General features: G+C 38.2%; 1 protein-coding gene across 2 annotated transcripts in view; it reads right to left on the bottom strand.

Annotated features, from left to right (window-relative positions):
- LOC149820541 (putative GTP diphosphokinase RSH1, chloroplastic) overlaps positions 1-15,911 on the bottom strand; it is a 66,591-nt gene extending 50,680 nt beyond the window's left edge. Inside the window, exons 1-9 of one of the 2 annotated variants that reach the window (XM_089982459.1) lie at positions 15,602-15,911; positions 15,314-15,510; positions 11,225-11,413; positions 10,881-10,946; positions 10,616-10,708; positions 10,336-10,467; positions 10,155-10,256; positions 9,999-10,076; positions 9,856-9,927 (exon numbers count right to left, since the gene is read on the bottom strand). In XM_089982459.1, coding sequence (XP_089838585.1) covers positions 9,856-9,927; positions 9,999-10,076; positions 10,155-10,256; positions 10,336-10,467; positions 10,616-10,708; positions 10,881-10,946; positions 11,225-11,413; positions 15,314-15,510; positions 15,602-15,626 — 954 coding nt within the window. In that variant the 5' untranslated portion in view covers positions 15,627-15,911. The remainder of the gene's footprint in view (positions 1-9,855; positions 9,928-9,998; positions 10,077-10,154; positions 10,257-10,335; positions 10,468-10,615; positions 10,709-10,880; positions 10,947-11,224; positions 11,414-15,313; positions 15,511-15,601) is intronic. The other variant, XM_089982460.1, reaches the window with a different exon arrangement.
- Positions 15,912-17,907: the final 1,996 nt, after the last annotated feature.

Here is a 17,907-nt window from a genome sequence, read left to right as displayed (position 1 = left end):
CAGGGGGAGAATTTATGTCCAACGAATTCAAAGACTATCTCAATTTACATGGTATTACACATCAAAGATCATGTCCACACACTCCACAACAGAATGGCCTAGCCGAACGCAAACATCGGCACATTATGGAAACTACTAGGACATTGCTAATTGCAAATCAAGTTCCAAAAAGTTTTTGGGCTGAAGTGGTCCTAACTGCCACCTACCTCATTAATAGGATGCCATCTTCCTCATTAAAGAATACAACTCCAATAGAAAAGCTTGTTAATTTAACTCCAGATTATTCTAGATTAAGAGTCTTTGGATGCAAATGTTTTATTTTCACCAACAGAAATGACAAACTCTCTCCTCGTGCAATCCCATGTGCCTTTTTAGGATATGCTGATAATCAAAAAGGCTATAGGTGTTTCGATTTTCAAAATGACAAATTATGTGTCAAGAAATGTATCTTTTTTGGAAAAAGAAAGCTTCTTTGAATTTGAAAAATCCAAGGATGTCACTGAATACTCGTTTTTAATTGATCCAACTTCAAAATCCAATGAATGTGATGTTGGATGTGGCCTTGACAATGATCAAAGTCCTATTGTTGTTGAAAATGATGATAATGAAGAGCAAATCCATAGGGATGTTAGTCTACAATATTCAAGACGTAGAGAGCAAAATCTTCCATGTGCATTACAAAAATACTCTGAAGTCTCACCTAGAAGAACGTCTAGAATCTCTAAACCTCCAGAAAAATTTGTGTCTTATGAATCTTTTTCACCCACGTATAGGGCCGCCATTACATTAATACAATCATATGTTGAACCATCATCCTATTCTCAAGCAAAAAATCATATAGAATGGATAGAAGCCATGAAAATAGAATTGGATGCACTAGAAAAGGCCAATACTTGGACGATACAAGATATTCCTCCGGGTAAGAAACCTATAGGTTGTAGGTGGGTATACAAAGTCAAAACCAAAAGTGATGGGGCCCTGGAAAGATATAAGGTCCGTTTAGTAGCAAAAGGATATGCTCAAGAGTATGGCATCGATTATGAAGAAACATTTGCTCCTGTGGCCCGTATGACCACTGTTAGAACTTTAATAGCCTTGGCCTCCATTAGAACATGGCCTATCTTTCAATTAGATGTCAAAAATGCTTTCTTGAATAGGAATCTCGTTGAAGAAGTATACATGGAAGCCCCACCTGGTATTAGTATCCCTAAGGGTAAAGCTCTTCGTCTAGAAAAAGCTCTTTATGGTCTTAAACAGGCTCCAAAAGCCTGGTATGACCGATTTAGTCATGTTATGCTTGATATTGGTTTTCAACCTTGTTTAACTGACACTGCTTTGTTTGTTAAGAAATCTGATGCAGGCATCATTATTCTTCTTCTCTATGTGGACGATATGATCATCACCGGAGGCGACAAATAGAGAGTTGCAAATATCAAATCTCTTCTTAAAACTCACTTTGAAATGACTGACTTAGGTTTATTAAGATATTTTTTAGGCATTGAAGTTGCTTATTCCCCTCGGGGGTATTTGATATCTCAATCTAAATTTGCTCTTGATATCGTTTCCAGGTCTGGAATTACAGATGATAAGAAAGTAGACACTCCAGAAGTGGTCAATGTTAAAATGAAAATTGATGATGGAGAACTTCTTGATGATCCTACTCCTTATAGACAGCTTATTGGAGCTCTTTCTTATCTTTCCATTACTAGGCCAGATATAACTCATGCGGTTCATACAGTCAGTCAGTTTCAGCATGCTCCCACCTCCGTGCACATGGGAGCGATTTTGCGTATTATTAGATACTTAAAATCCTCTCTTTCACGAGGACTCTTCTTGTATGCTTCATCTTCATTAAATTTAATTGCATATACTGATGCTGACTGGGGAGGTGATCCCAATAATAGACACTCAACTACTGGTTTTTGTGTGTTCCTAGGTGAAACCTTAATTTCGTGGAGGTGCAAGAAGCAGCAGAAAGTCTCTCTTTCCTCCACCGAAGCTGAATACAGAGCCATGGCAACCACCACTATGGAGGTTGTTTGGCTCAGACGATTGCTGGCGGATATGGGAGCTAAAGCAACGCAAGCTTCAAAGATGTGTTGTGACAACAAAAGTGCGATCTACATTGCAAGCAACCGGACATTCCATGAGCGCACTAAACACATTGAGATGGACTGTCACTATGTCAGAGAGGAATACTTACATGGAACCATTGATCTGCCATATGTTACATCAGAATATCAATTAGCAGACTTCTTCACCAAGCCTCTCGCTGCTCCCAGATTTCACTTCCTCTTAGACAAACTTTCGCTCATTGTACCGTAAGTTTGAGGGGGAGTGTTAAAATGTAAACTGTAATATATATATATATATATATTATTTAATATTATTATATTTTCTTTTATTATTTTCTTTTTCTATTTTTCTTTATTTTCTTTTTTAGCATCTAGTTTAATAGAAACTAGATATTTGATCCAGTCAAGTTCCTGTTGGAACTTGACTGTGCAAATAGCTGTTGGACTGTAGTCCAACAGCTATAATAAATGCTGTTGGACTATAGTCCAACAGCTATAATAATAAATGTTGTTGGACTGTAGTCCAACAGCTATATTAAGAGACGTTGGAATCCAACGTCTCTTTTGGAGAGCTCAAAATGAGCTCTCCTCTCTCCCACTTTTTTGTATATATAGGGGTGAACCCCTTCAATGTATATCACCATGCTTCTTAAGCATTTTGTTCATGAATAAAGTATTATTTATTTTTCAAGTGTTCTTCCTTTTATACCCTTTCAAGGGTCATGCTTGTAGTGTCTCCAATAGACACTTGTTTGTGAGTCATTTGTGCATTTGTTGAAGACCACCATTTCATTACACAAAAGTGCGATCTACATTGCCAGTAACAGAACATTCCACGAACGCAGCAAACACATCGAAATGGATTGTCACTACGTCAGAGAGGAATATCTACACGGGATAATTGATCTGCCATATGTCACTTCAGAATATCAGTTAGCAGACTTCTTTACAAAGCCTCTCGTTGCTCCCCGATTTCACTTTCTCTTAGACAAACTTTCGCTCATTGTACCGTAAGTTTGAGGGGGGGTGTTAAAATGTAAAACTGTACATATATGTATATATAATAATATTATATTATTATATATATAAATACATTTTTCATTTCTTTCTTTTCTGTAATTTTTTTCCTTTATTTTTATTTTTTGTCTTTATGTGATTTAGTTCAGTTTGAACTAGAATGACTGTTGCTAGTCAAGTCCTGTCCAGACTTGACTAGCAATAGAGTTGTTGGACTGACACAGTCCAACAGCTCTTAATAGAGCTGTTGGACTGACACATTCCAAGAGCTCTAAATAGAGTTGTTGGACTGTGCCCAACAGCTCTATTGAGTCCTCTTTCAGCTGTGTATATAAAGGGGTGCAACCCCTCTTGTATTTTACTCCAATGCTTCTTAAGCAATTGGTTTTTCATATCAATAAAGAATACATTTTTATTTTTATTTTGTTTCCAGTTATACCCTTTTTAAGGGTTATGCTTTAGTGTCATTCTTGACACTTGCTCTTGTTAATCTAAGCTCGTGTTTCGAAGATCCCCATTTCATTTCAATGTGAAGCCTACTCACTTTGCCTTCTAAATCAGAGTATCCTTGTGGTAATTTTATATATACTTCTTCTTGTAAATCCCTATTCAAGAATGCATTATTGACATCTAACTACCAAAGATCCCACTTATGCACTGCAGCTACTGCTAATAATGTACGAATTGTGGTCATATGAGCCACAGGAGCAAAAGTTTCTGCAAAATCAATGTCAAAATTCTGATTGTACCCCTTGGCTACCAATATGACTTTGTATCTCTTGACAGACCCATCTGCCTTTGTCTTTACTTTGTACACCCATTTGCTACCAATGATTTTTTTAGGAGGTTTTACTAGTTCTCATGTCTGCATTATTTCAAGTACATTCATTTCATCAACCATGGCTCTTTGCCACTCCTCCTTTCATGCTGCCTCTGCGTAGGACTCAGACTCAACATAAAAATGGATTAAGGCTAAGAAAGCACGATAATGAGGAACAAAAGACTCATAAGACACAAAACGAGACGGAAGTACAGAAGGTTTAGAACTTTTACGTACCTAAGAAGACGTGGAAGAAAAAGATGATAACTCTAACTTTTGTTGTTGATGTCCTGAATCAGCTATCATAGGAATTGGATCAAGATTGGCCTCTTCACTTCCTTGCTCTTCCACTTGATCAAAAAATAGAATTTCAATCATACCTTCACGTCTTCTTGAATATGTCTGACCAAACCCATCTTCTCTATATAGAACTTGCTCCCCTTGACTCTCCATCTTCTCTCCCATACCTTCTTGTTCTTCAAAAGAAACCAAAAAAGGTAGGTCAGTCTCATTTTCCAATTTTTCTCCATATTGACTAAAGTATAGCACATTCTTCTGAAAAACCACATGCCTGGATACCCACTCTCTTTCCAACTAGATCATAGCACCTGTATCTTTTTTTACCCTCAACAAAACTAAAAAAACCACATTTGACAGTTTTAAGAGATAACTTGTCCCTATATCTATCAACTAACAAAACAAAACATACACAATCAAACACCTTTAATATATCATAGTTTGGAACTGCATCAGCCCAAAACACTTTGGGTACCTCTCCTCCAAACAGAAGGGCTCTTGTTGTTTCCAAAATATGTTTGTTTTTTCTTAGCTACACCATTTTGCTCAGGAGTGTAAGGACAAGACTTTTGATTAATCACAACTCTCTCTTCTAGGAATTTTTCTTCACCTACTAAAAAAAGAGTGAGTGAATAACATGACTTGCTTCACACTTCAAAGCAAGACACTATAATGAGGACCTTTCCAAAAAGTCGAGCCACCCTTATGTACAGAGCACAAGACGGAAGGTTTTTTTGAAAGAGATCCATAGTGAAAGAAAACAAAGGTAGATTGACAGATTGAGCAGAAAAGCCCACAAAAAAGAGACGCGCAACTAATATATTCACCACCAGAGTCAATACGTAGAGTTTTGATCTTAGCTGCAAATTAATTCTCAACCATCGCACAAAAATTCTTAAAGATTTCAAAAAAAAATCACTTGTTTTTCATAAAATATATTGATGTAAGCCTTGTACAATCATCTATAAAAGTCATAAAATAGGATGATCCTCCTTTTAACACAACAGGAGAAAGACCCCATACATCTAAATATATCAAATCAAAAGGACTTTCAGATTCGCAATCACTAGACTTTAATGGCAAAGCATGACTCTTGGCCAATCTACAACTCAGAATCTTGAACATGATTTGACACAACTAGCTTGGATTTTCCAAAACTTCCTGAAAACACTAAACTTTGTAATCCTAGAGCTAAAAATATATCCCAGTCTCTGGTGCTACAAAACTGAAGCTTCATATCTGGTTTGAACTCTCTTCTACTCCCTTATATCAATCCAATCCAGATAGTACAGATCTCATTTTCTATGGTCAATCTCAATCTTCTTCCTTGACGACTAATCCTTCATAACACAACCAATAAAAGAGAAGATAACATTACAGTTAAGTTTGATAATTTGACCCACAGAAATGAGATTCATAGCAAGAGATGGAACATGATAAACTTGAGAAATATTGAATTTACTACCAGGATAAGAATCACATGTAATAGAACCTACTCTTAAGACAGACATAGAAGAACCATTTGCAGTGTGAAAGGTGTCACTGCAAGGACAACAGTCGACTAAGACAAACTCATGAGGTGTCATATGGCATGAAACCCCAGAGTCTATTAGCCAACCAGAGGAAGAACCTGAGATACCTGAGAAAGCAGTACCAAAGGAGGAGGCAGGAGTGACAGAAGAAGAAAAACCAATGGTTGATTGAGCGATAAGCTACAACTGTCAAATCCCATCTCCCCTCGTCCTCCAGTCCTACCACCACCTCTTCCACCCATTCGGCCACTTATCTACCTGGAGACAACCATGACATTATCCTCAGAAGAGAATGAACCAAGAGACTTTATCTTAGACTCTTCTGCAATTAACTGAGCAATGACTTGGGTCACAGATGGTAAGTGAGAACGATACAAGATGGCATTCCTTGTCCCATCAAATTCTGGTCTAAAAGTCATGAGAAACCCAATAACTTTGTCAGTCTCCTTGTACTAATCAAGGATCCCCAAACAAGTTTGACATAAAGTGCAAGATACACATTTCCTACACTTTTCACATTTCTTTTGTCCCTCCATCAGTGCAAGAGTATCCCAAATTCTCTACATATCAGAGTAGAATTCTTCAATTGACTTACTTTCCTATCGCATACTTCTCAACTCTTGAGTGAGTTGACAATGTTTTGCCTAATTCTCTTGTTTATAGACTTGCCTGAGATATGTCCAAACTTCTTTTGCCTCATGAAATTTTGAAATACTCATGACAATTCTCGGTTCCACGGACCCAATAATCCAAGCTTTGACTCTCGCATTGTTTATGATCCATTCCTCTATAGACTTATCAAAGTCCTCATCAAAGCCTTTAGGTTTTACTTTTGAACCACCTAAATAGCCTCCCAACCCTTTTTCAACCACAACCGCTTCCAAAAAATCAGCCCAATATGCATAGTTGGTCCCATTTAACTTGACTTGGATTATTTAAATCCCTTCCTTCTCCATGATACCATTCACAATAAATATTACCAAGAAAGTCGAAGGGATTGAGTTTACCAACAAAAGAAAGAACTAGGGGCACTTCAAGAGTCAAATGGATAACACACGACACAAATGAACTCCTCAATATGCTGATTTATGCTTAAATTTTTTGAGTCTACACAAATGCAGTACAACCTTACCAATCTAGATGTAGTCGACACCTTGAAAAAAGCCCAAGAATAGCTTACTGCAAGCTAAAATGCCCCAAATCTTATTCAAATCTTCTCCAAAAACACAATAACCAAAACCAATATCACCAAGATCCTTCACAAACCACTTTCACACATATTTTACACCAAATAACAATGACCCAACATTGTACCACAGTGAATCTGAACCAAAACTGCAGAAAAATGGGTTACCGCAAGCTAGAGTAACCCAAAACTTCGATAGATTGCGCCCAAAATGAAAAACAAGAGCACCGCACCACCACAATAATGTTTCTAGGTCAAAAACAACCTATAAGCATCCAATATGTGCCATAAATACCCACCAATTCACACAAATTGAGCACAAATTGAGTAAAAAACCCAAATTTGGTTATTGTTCATGCCTCTTTTGAAAAATCAGAAGAAAAACCATATTAAATCAACCATGCCTCCAACGAAGATGATTTTTACATACAAATCATCTAAAATCATGATCTACCTGGTGTTGCCTTCATGTGCCAGATCTCAAACGTCTGTACGACCCGACCCTTCAAAGATGACATCAGCATGCCTTCATGCAGCTTCAGGACAAACTCTCCTCTCACGACCTCAAACAGGCTTTGATACCATGTTTAAATGTGCAAAAAATGAGGGAGAGAGGTTAGGGTTAGAGGAGGAGGAGACACTCATATTAAACAAACATGAGATTTGAATTGCATGAGATTCTAAATCAATGATTTTGAGTCTCATGAGATTTCTTTTCATTTTTGAAAAGAGCAGCCAAACATACTCTAAATAATTATTGTATTTTCTATATATTGTATGTTCTTATGTCTTTGGTGTGCTTGACATCTAGTATTATAATTATTTATTTTATCTATATATATATATATATATATAATGTGTTATAATCCCTTTATTTTAGTTGTTACTCGGTGACGCTTCCTCATTGCAGGTACTAAGGGAAGACATGGATTGGGCTAAAGCTCCATGGAGCTATGAATATTAGAGTGCTTGGAATTCTAATGATGATTGAAGATCTCATTTTGAAGATTATTTATGTGCTTGGAATTCTAATGATGATTGAAGATCTCATTTTGAAGATTATTTATGGAGGCATTCCTTGTCTTGTTTTTTGCAAACTTTTGGTGATCCACCATAAGTTTGACGGGAGATGTTAAGATGAATGTAATATTCTACTTGTTGTATATACCTAAGTATACTTAGGTATACTTCTTGGGTATTTCTTTTTTGTATTTCTATTCTTTTGTATTCTTTCTTTTGTACTTAAGGTATACTTTTGATATACCTATTTTTTTGTCCTTAATAGTATAGGTAAACTTAATAGGGGTAGAATAGGAATTTCTCATTTGTTATTTTTTTGTATCTTGAGTTTTGTGCCACTTCGTGACAAGATCTCCATCTTTCCTGTTAATTTAAAGAGAAACAAAGAGGGAGGAAACTGACTATCTCTGAGCTTGCAGCTTCTGTTGATGACAATTTGAATGGGGAAAGGGAGAGGAAGACCATATCGTGGTTACCCAAAGAAGAGACAAAAATTCCTCTCAATCTCCAAACAGAAAAGGGGGTTGATGAGGCACATCATGCAGAAACCAAAAGCAGCATGTATTCTAGAATTCACAACATGACTGGCCCTCCATTAAGGTCTTGAATTGTTGAGATGAAAATATGCTAAGGGGCATAAATAGCCAGTAAACATCTCTTTGGAAGTTCTTCCCATCACAAGTTTGAAATACTGCAATAAACTCAACAGCTTAAAGAAATCTCATTTTGCAACAAAATTTTAAGAAATTTAAAATCCCACTAATAATTTAATGTTTATAAAAATAGAAGTGACCAAAATTCATTAAGAAAACAGGGATGCAACAATACTAACCATTCTAACCCCGAATGAAACTAAGCAGTAAGCAACCCATTTTTCTCTGTTTTTTCTCTCAATTTTAGGTATTAAATGCTAGCATGGTTGTGCACATTGAATGCTATTATGAAATAGTGGTGGTCAAGTGGCTTCATGTGCAACCTGACCAAGTTGTGCATGTCAACCACTTTTTTGAAACTTTCATTTGGATTCCATCCACCAAAACTACAACAACAACAACAACAACTACGCCTTCATCCCAAAACAATTGAGGTCGGCGATATGAACCAACAAAGAAAATCATTCTGGGTCTTCCACATGAATCCTTCTCCTCCATTCATTTCTATCCAATGCCATGTCCTCGGTGAGGTTCAAAGCATTCATATCCTTTCCTATCACCTCCATCCATGTCTTCCTAGGCCTACCCCGACCTCTTTTAACTAATATATTTTCCCATTTCTCCATCCTTCTAACTGGAGCATCATTAGGCCTTCGTCGAATATGTCCAAACCACCGTAAACGATTCTCTCTCATCTTATTTTCAATGGGTGCAACGCCTACCTTCTTACGTATCTCCTCGTTCTGAATCTTATCTTTTATTGTATTTCCACACATCCATCTCAGCATACGCATCTCAGCTACACTCATTTTTTGAATATGATGTCTCTTGGCAGCCCAACATTCCGTACCATATAGTAAAGCGGGCCTAATAGTCGTCCTATAAAACTTTCTCTTCAACCGCGATGGCATTCTACGATCGCACAACACTCCAGTTGCACTCTTCCATTTCATCCACCCAACCTTTATCCTATGATTTACATCTCCATCAATTTCTCCATACTTTTGAATGATAGATCCCAAATATTTGAAAGAATCATCCACCGGTATTTCTTGCTCACCAAGCTTCACTACACTCCCATCTCTATTTCGTTGCTTACTAAATCGACATTCCATGTATTTTGTCTTACTCTTACTCAACTTAAAACCTCTTGCTTCCAATGTCTGTCTCCATCCACCAAAACTAATGAAGATAATTTCAAAGTTCATATTATTAGCAACAGAGACTTCAAGTAAAAGGATAGCTCTAGACATACCTTAATTTGATACATTCCAAGCAGCTTTGCTAGGGGAGCGAAGACTTGCAATGTCTCCAATGCAATACTAGACTGTATGTGGAATGTAAGAAGTGAGGAGAACAACAAAAACAGTTGATCAAAAATGGAAAGGCAATCATTACCTGCTTATGTTGAGGCATGTGATAAAGGGTACGCATGTTATGCAACCTATCGGCCAACTTGACAATAATGACACGAACCTACACAGATAGCATCCCAAATAGTAAACATACATCCCATGTAGATTAAAATGCGAGAATGCAGTAATAGGAAAATACCTCTTCTGTCATTGCTAGAAACATCTGCCGCAGATCATCAGCTTTTACATCTTGTGCTGATGTTTTTGCATCAGCATATTGCAACTTACCCAGCTTAGACACCTGATATAACAAGGGTTTTATGCATAAAATAAATCTTCAGAATGAACCCAATAATTACAGAATTATATATATCCCACACCTTTGTCTCTCCCTCAACAATGCGGCGGACAGTAGCACCAAATTCCTTTTCAATTCTTTCAAATGTAACAACATTTGTGTCTTCAACAGTATCATGGAGTAATCCAGCAGCAACTGATTCCCAGTCCAACTCCTGGTTATGAAGTTCAGTTAACTAAATATAAGTCACTGCCCTCATTATAAAAGCAGAAGTCAAACGATCATCAATCAGAAGCAATAGCCTCTCTGAAAATAACCATTCTATAAAGATATATGAACTTTCATAGCATTTCAACACTAACAAGTTCTCCAAGAATCCTAGCCACTTCAACTGGATGAATGATGAAAGGTTCACCACTTCTCCTCTTCTGCCCATCATGAGCTTCAAACGCCAGCTGCACTGACCAGCAAAAGCAAAATGAAATGGCAAATACTAAAAGCATATTCCTACTGAATGTAAGTGAAGATGAAACATAACCAAAAGAATTGCATGCCTACTCAGAATAAGATCATATCACATTTTCAAATTCAAAGATTCCATTCAACATATCATCTGAAAAGACATACCTTCAAGGCATTGTTGACCAACTGCAACTCATTTGGTGGAAGATATGAAATGGATGGCCTCAAATCCTGTCATTAACAGCTAGTTAAGTATCATAAACATGCATTTTCCATAAAAAATAATAGGAGATTTTTTTCATTTTGGATGACCAAGAGAAAACTAGGTTTTCATCAGCCTTGACCAGGATGGTGTGAACCCACCTGGCCCTAATGCAGGCCTCCACCTATAACACCCCTGAGGTCCACCAAGCAGAGAGTACCTCTGGGGCTTGGTGAAACATGCATTTAGTGAAGAGAAGTGAACATCGTCAATCAAACTGATCAGCACAATTTTTGGAACATTATACCTCCCATAGAGTCTCTGGAGATATCGCATCAGAAGCCTCTGAAGAAAAAGATGATGTTGAGTTAAGCCTCCATAAATTACAAGAACCGGAAAGTCCAGATAATTTATGAAACCCTCCCACATAAGAAGAATCAACAGGTTCCAGGGAGCCCACGCCTTGGATGTAAGAGACTTCACAACTCCGCAGAGTCTACAGTAACATGTTTTTGACCAATAAAACAAATGAAGACTAAAGAAACCTTGAAGACAACTACAATTGTCTCATTTACAGTTGCCAAATGACCAATTCAATTAACTATAAAAGAAGTTTAAACAGTACATGCCCAAGTTTCAAATAATGAATTTTAAACTCAAAACAAGATTGTAAACATATCCAACCAAAAACAGTTTTTAAGGGTTTGAGATTGAAACAGAAGCATCAAAGTTGTAGGTATCATCAAGCATCTGACTAATATGATTCATTAATTAGAAAGAAATACCAACGATGACCGATAAACAAGAAATTAGAGAATGTGTGTGTGCACTTGCATGCATGTGTGTGCATACCTGTGCATGTGTCCATGAGAGAGAGCGAGAGAGACACACACACACACAGACCCTCTCTAGTAAAATAACAATCAGTCGTGTGTCCTTCATCTTCAATGATCCGATACAATGAAAATAGAAAAAGTACTCTTTAAGTATCACACTCTATCATACCTGGGCAGTATTTTTGCCCTAGTATACTAACAACATTTTTTAATTATGTAATCAACATAGCTCTGTAGACATGGCCATATTGGTTTACACTTTACACCAATACCCTATAGAAACATCGCAGGTGATATATGTCACATGGGTGTGGGTGCGGGGGTGCGGCATATATATATAGATAGATAGAGAGAGAGAGAGAGAGGGAGGGGCTCGGCCCCTCCCCTGCCAAAAACAGGGAGTAGGGAGGGGGGCTCGGCCCCTCCCCTGCCGACCCAACAAGAGAGCGAGAGGGAGCACGGGGGGCTCAGCCCCTCCCCTGTCGACCCAACAAGAGAGCGAGAGGGGGCAGGGGGGGCTCAGGCCCTCCCCAACCAACCCAACAAGAGAGTGAGAGGGTACCTACGACAAGGGAGAGGAGGAGGTGGCATTGGGCTCCCCTGCGAGACGTCGGGAGGAGAGGAGGCGAGCGAGAGAGTGGAGCTGCGCAGGAGAGGAGAGGATTAGGGCAAAAAAAATTGCCCTAATCCTCTTTCGCAGCCCCTTTTGATCGGGCAACAGAATTTTTTTTTACGTTAAAAAATTGGACAAAAATGACCATGGGTGCGTTGACCGCACCGGGTGCCGCACCCGCGTCGCGTCGACGCGGGTGCGGCACCTGCTTTGCCGAGTCCCTGTGACTTACTGATAGCTAGTCGAATATGCCCTAGTGCTTGATCTCCAGTTAAATCTGCATATGAGTAACTTGTACAAAGAAGGATATTCATATGTTCTGGGTCATTCTTCTAATAAATGACTCCACCACAACGGTGCTCTTGATACAACAACAACAATGCCTTCATCCCAAACAATTGGGGTCGGCGATATGAACCAAAAAAAATCATTTTGGGTCCTCCACATGAATCATTCTCCTCCAATCATTTCTATCCAATGTCATATCCTCGGTGAGGTTCAAAGCATTCATATCCTTTCTTATCATCTCCATCCAAGTCTTCTTAGGCCTACCCCAACCTCTTTTAGCTAATATATTTTCCCATTTCTCCATCCTTCTAACTGGAGCATCATTAGGCCTTCGCTGAATATGCCCAAACCATCGTAAACGATTCTCACTCATCTTATTTTCAATGGATGCAACGCCTACCTTCTTACGTATTTCCTCGTTCCGAATCTTATCTTTTAGTGTCTTTCCACACATCCATCGAAGCATATGCATCTCAGTTACACTCATTTTTTGAATATGATGTCTCTTGGCAGCACAACGGTGCTCTTGATGCATCTCAATTTTCTTTTTATTGCCGCCAACATGCTCTATACCCCAATCATTTCCACACAAATCCAAAAAGAGTGGAAAGAGTTACTTTTCATGTTTGTTTGACCAGCTTATCATAGCAAAATCCAATGCACATTGTAAAGGAGTGCAAAGTACAAGTCCATTTGACAAGTTTAGTGATGGCAAATGCAAATGCATGGAGAAGGGAGGGAAGAAACAGGTAAATCTGATCAAAATGATGGTAACCATTCAATGATGTATGTGACCAGATACTTCATACAACACCCTATCCACAATAAACATTTCTCCCCTTGTTTGACATAGAAAAAGGTCCTTCTCTAGCTTCACTCCATTATTTCACCCACATCCCCTCCCCTAAATGGTAAATTTTCATGACCATTGAAATTCGTCTTTTTCACATAGTCTCCTCTTCCACATCCCCAACCTTTAGTGTTTAGTTCACTTAAATCATCATCTATGGACTTTCATTGCTGGCACTTCACATTGCAATAACATGTAGGGCACATCATATAGGTTAGGGACATAGAGGCAGGTTATTCATCATCATGGAGCTAGAAAGATTCCATATTCAACCCTAATCTCCAAAAAACTGAAGTACATTTCCCTCTTTTGGTTACCCTAGTGAGTACTTACAAACATTGACCTTACTCTGAATGTTTCTGTACATTTTGTAAATGAATGTGATAGAAAAAGTAGACTCAACCAACAGACTCCAAATCAATAGCAAACAACAGAAATGTTTGAGTTCAACAATCTCTTTGTCTGTTGAAGCTGTCATTTTCTTCTTCAGAAAGCAAATTTCAAAGACAAAGAATCCATCCTATGAAAGTGCCCAATAATTTTGAAATCATTGATAAAATGAAACAATCTCTCCTATCCAAGAAAGGATGCTGGATCAAGTTCAATGCTTATCACCTGTGTAAGCATGATGGAGGGAAAACAGATTAGAAAGGCTATTAAGGGCCATGATAATGAATTAGATGAAAATAAGGATAGAAATGCCTTCTATAACTAATTCAAGATGAATGAAGAACTTAGCAGTAACTTAGATATGCATGAAAATTTCTGGACAAATTGAAGACCTATCAGCAACCAAGATTTGTAAATTTGGTTGCATATTTTTCAAGCAAGGAAGAACAACTGACCAGTGGCCCATATGAGTTCCTTGAAACTATGTTTTCATGTATACTAGAAATTATTATTCTAAAATCAAAATAACCTATCACCTGGTAGAGTTTCATGTTGGTTGAGATCTTGCTGAGTAGATTTGGAGAGTTTACATCAAAAAGGACTGAAATTGCTGATGTTAATATCCAACAACATTTGAATTCAGTCCTCATCCAAAAATACTAGAAGACCGAATACTTCTGCTGCCTAATCCATCATCTCTGCCCGTGACAACCAACAATTACAAGGGGTCTGACTTCATCCTAGCTCTATGACTACTATAATCAGATTGTGTATCAACAATGCAACTTTTGTTCTTCCATGATCCATATCTAGATACGTTTTTCTGAATTGGCTTCATGGAAACTAAAAATAAGAGATGCCCAGAATTGAGAGCATTCCATTCAACGCATTGTCGCAGTGCATCAACGAAGTTGCTATTTCCCCTTCCTAGATCATTCTCTCAACTTTAGCTGTAGCAACATCCTTCATTCATTTATCAAGCTTGTACTCCGAGAAGTTTATAAACAGTCAGTTTATTAATCTATGCTTCAGCATGTAAGCATCATTTGGCTTCAATTCTAGCACAAATCTGAAGAAGCCTACAGATCTTGGGTTTCTAACATATTCTTTAGTACCATGATTGAGAGTCTAAGGTTCAAGTTATGAATAAAGAAAATAAAATGAACAATCCATTCTACATTTCTATGCCCAACAAAATGGCACCATCCTCCCATGAAGGACTTCCCAAATCAAGAGAATCTTCAAATAACAAGCATGCGCAAAAGGGTGTCTAGAATTACATAAATACTTGAAGTAGAGATGATTTTATCTATACAAAAACAAGTACCATGCAATCCATGCATCGCCGATATACGCGTGAACACGGTGAGCATCACAATTTGCAGAGAAAAAATTGGGTATACAGAAAATCGAGCTTACATAACTCCCGTGGCGCTTCGGATTCCTCTTCTCAGCCCTGAAACTGTGAAACGGCGAAGAATGAGGCTGAGTGGTGCTCGCAAGGAAGCCGCTCAGGACGCGCGGCGCCTTCCACGCACACGACAGAGCGCTGCACTCCAATCTGCCACTCCCATCCGGATTTACAAGCTTGCAACGGCTCATACACTCCATGAGTACTGCATTACATCCCCCAAAATAAATCAGAAATAAAAAATGAAATTGATAACAGCAAAAGATAAACAGAAGAACGAATTCTGACAAGAATACCGGAAATAGACGTTGCAGAAACCATTCCTAAGCGGAGAAATCGAAGCCCATCGACGAGAAACCCATGACTCAAGAAGAAACGCAAACAGAGAAGTTGGTCTCTGTTCGCCGGTTTCTTCCTGCCGGATTTTTGAAGGATCGAGAAGAAGTGGGCGTTCTTTTCTCTCGATGAAGAAGGGTAGAGGAGGCAAGAGAAGGGAGAGAAGATAACGAACGAGAGAGAGAGAGAGAGAGGGCAGAGGGAGAGGGCGGGCGTTTAGCCGCCGAGGCCACACACCACACACGCGCACCTCTTTGAGATATTTCTCTTGCTGAAGGAGAAAAATGTTTTTTTTGTGGACTTTTTTAATTTGATTATCTATTTTTAACGTCACCAAAAAAGATTTATGAACGGCTTCAACTTAGGCTGTGAGTCAATGACATTTATGTTCCGTCTCATTTTTCTTTATTTAGTAAAAAAACTATTTAAGTGTCTACCTTTTGCGCCTAATTTTAAATATGGGCCTTACATTTCTGAAATTTCAAATATGAACTTATGTTATTTTGTAAACTTGCAAACAAGGACCTGCATTTATTATTGTTTTTTTCACTTGAGTTAAATTACAATAGTAGCCTTTGTCATTAAGAGCAAAATGTTTTTTTTGTTTTTTTGTTTTACGAGGATGAATGCCTATTTTCAACTTTCATGAGACAGTCCGGGCATCAGGCCAGCCCGGCCCAAGCCCGTTTAGAACTTGGCCCCTTTATTAATAGGTCCAGCTTTGGTTCGGTTCTTAACGAGACGATCTCGGGTTTGAAGAGCAATCAATAACCTGACTCATTGGCCCAATGTGAAGCGGGCAAGGCTGAGCCTGGCCCGGCCCAATCTTGACTAATTAGTACAACTAATTGGTAAATAATAAATAATTAACAAGTTATCGTGTACTCAACTAATTACATTTTCACAACAACAACAACTAGGCCTTCATCCCAAAACAATTGGGGTCGGCGATATGAACCAACAAAGAAAATCATTCTGGGTCTTTCACATGAATCCTTCTCCTCCAATCATTTCCACCCAATGTCATGTCCTCGATGAGGTTCAAAGCATTCATATACTTTCCTATCATCTCCATCCAAGTCTTCTTAGGCCTACCCCGACCTCTTTTAACTAATATATTTTCCCATTTCGCCATCCTTCTAAATGGAGCATCAATAGGCCTTCGTCGAATATGCCCAAACCACCGTAAACGATTCTCTCTCATCTTATTTTTAATGGGTGCAACGCCTACCTTCTTACGTATCTCCTCGTTCTGAATCTTATCTTTTATTGTATTTCCACACATTCATCTAAGCATATGCATCTCAGCTACACTCATTTTTTGAATATGATATCTCTTGGCAGCCCAACATTCTGTACCATATAGTAAAGCGGGCCTAATAGTCGTCCTATAAAACTTTTCCTTCAACCGCAATGGCATTCTACGATCGCACAACATTTCAGTTGCACTTTTCCATTTCATCCACCCAACCTTTATCCTATGATTTACATCTTCATCAATTTCTTCATACTTTTGAATGATAGATCCCAAATATTTGAAATAATCATCCATTGATATTTCTTGCTCACCAAGCTTCACTACACTCCCATCACTACTTCGTTGCTTACTAAACCGACATTCCATATATTATGTCTTACTCTTACTCAACTTAAAACCTCTTGTTTCCAATGTGTGTCTCCATAATTCTAACTTAGCATTAACCCCAGCTCTAGACTCATCAATCAAAACAATATCATCAGCAAACAACATACACCACGGCACATTTTCTTGAATTGATCTCGTAATCTCATCCATCACTATAGCAAATAGGAAAGGGCTTAAATCAGATCCTTGATGTAACCCAACCGTTATAGGAAAATTGGTTGTTACCCCTCCACAAGTGCGGACATTGGTTACTACTCCTTCATACATATCTTTAATTATACTAATGTACTTAAGAAAAACACCTTTCTTCATCATTGTCCACCAGAGAACGTCCCTAGGTACTTTATCGTATGCCTTCTCCAAATCAATAAAAACCATATGCAAATTTTTGTTCCTCTCTCTATTTCTCTCAATAAGTTGTCTAAGAAGATGTATAGCTTCCATAGTTGATCTTCCAGGCATAAAACCAAATTGATTCTCCGATATCATGACAACCTTCCTCAACCTAGACTCAATCACCCTCTCCCAAAGTTTCATAGTATGACTCATGAGTTTTATACCACGATAGTTTGTGCAATCTTATATATCACCTTTATTCTTATATAGAGGCACCAAAGTACT

This window comes from Nuphar pumila, chromosome 12 (genome assembly GCF_984573655.1).
Source record: "Nuphar pumila chromosome 12, dmNupPumi1.hap1.1, whole genome shotgun sequence".
Lineage (NCBI taxonomy): Eukaryota > Viridiplantae > Streptophyta > Magnoliopsida > Nymphaeales > Nymphaeaceae > Nuphar > Nuphar pumila.
The sequence above is the reverse complement of the archived record's forward strand: the minus strand, read 5'-3'. Positions and strand labels throughout refer to the sequence as shown.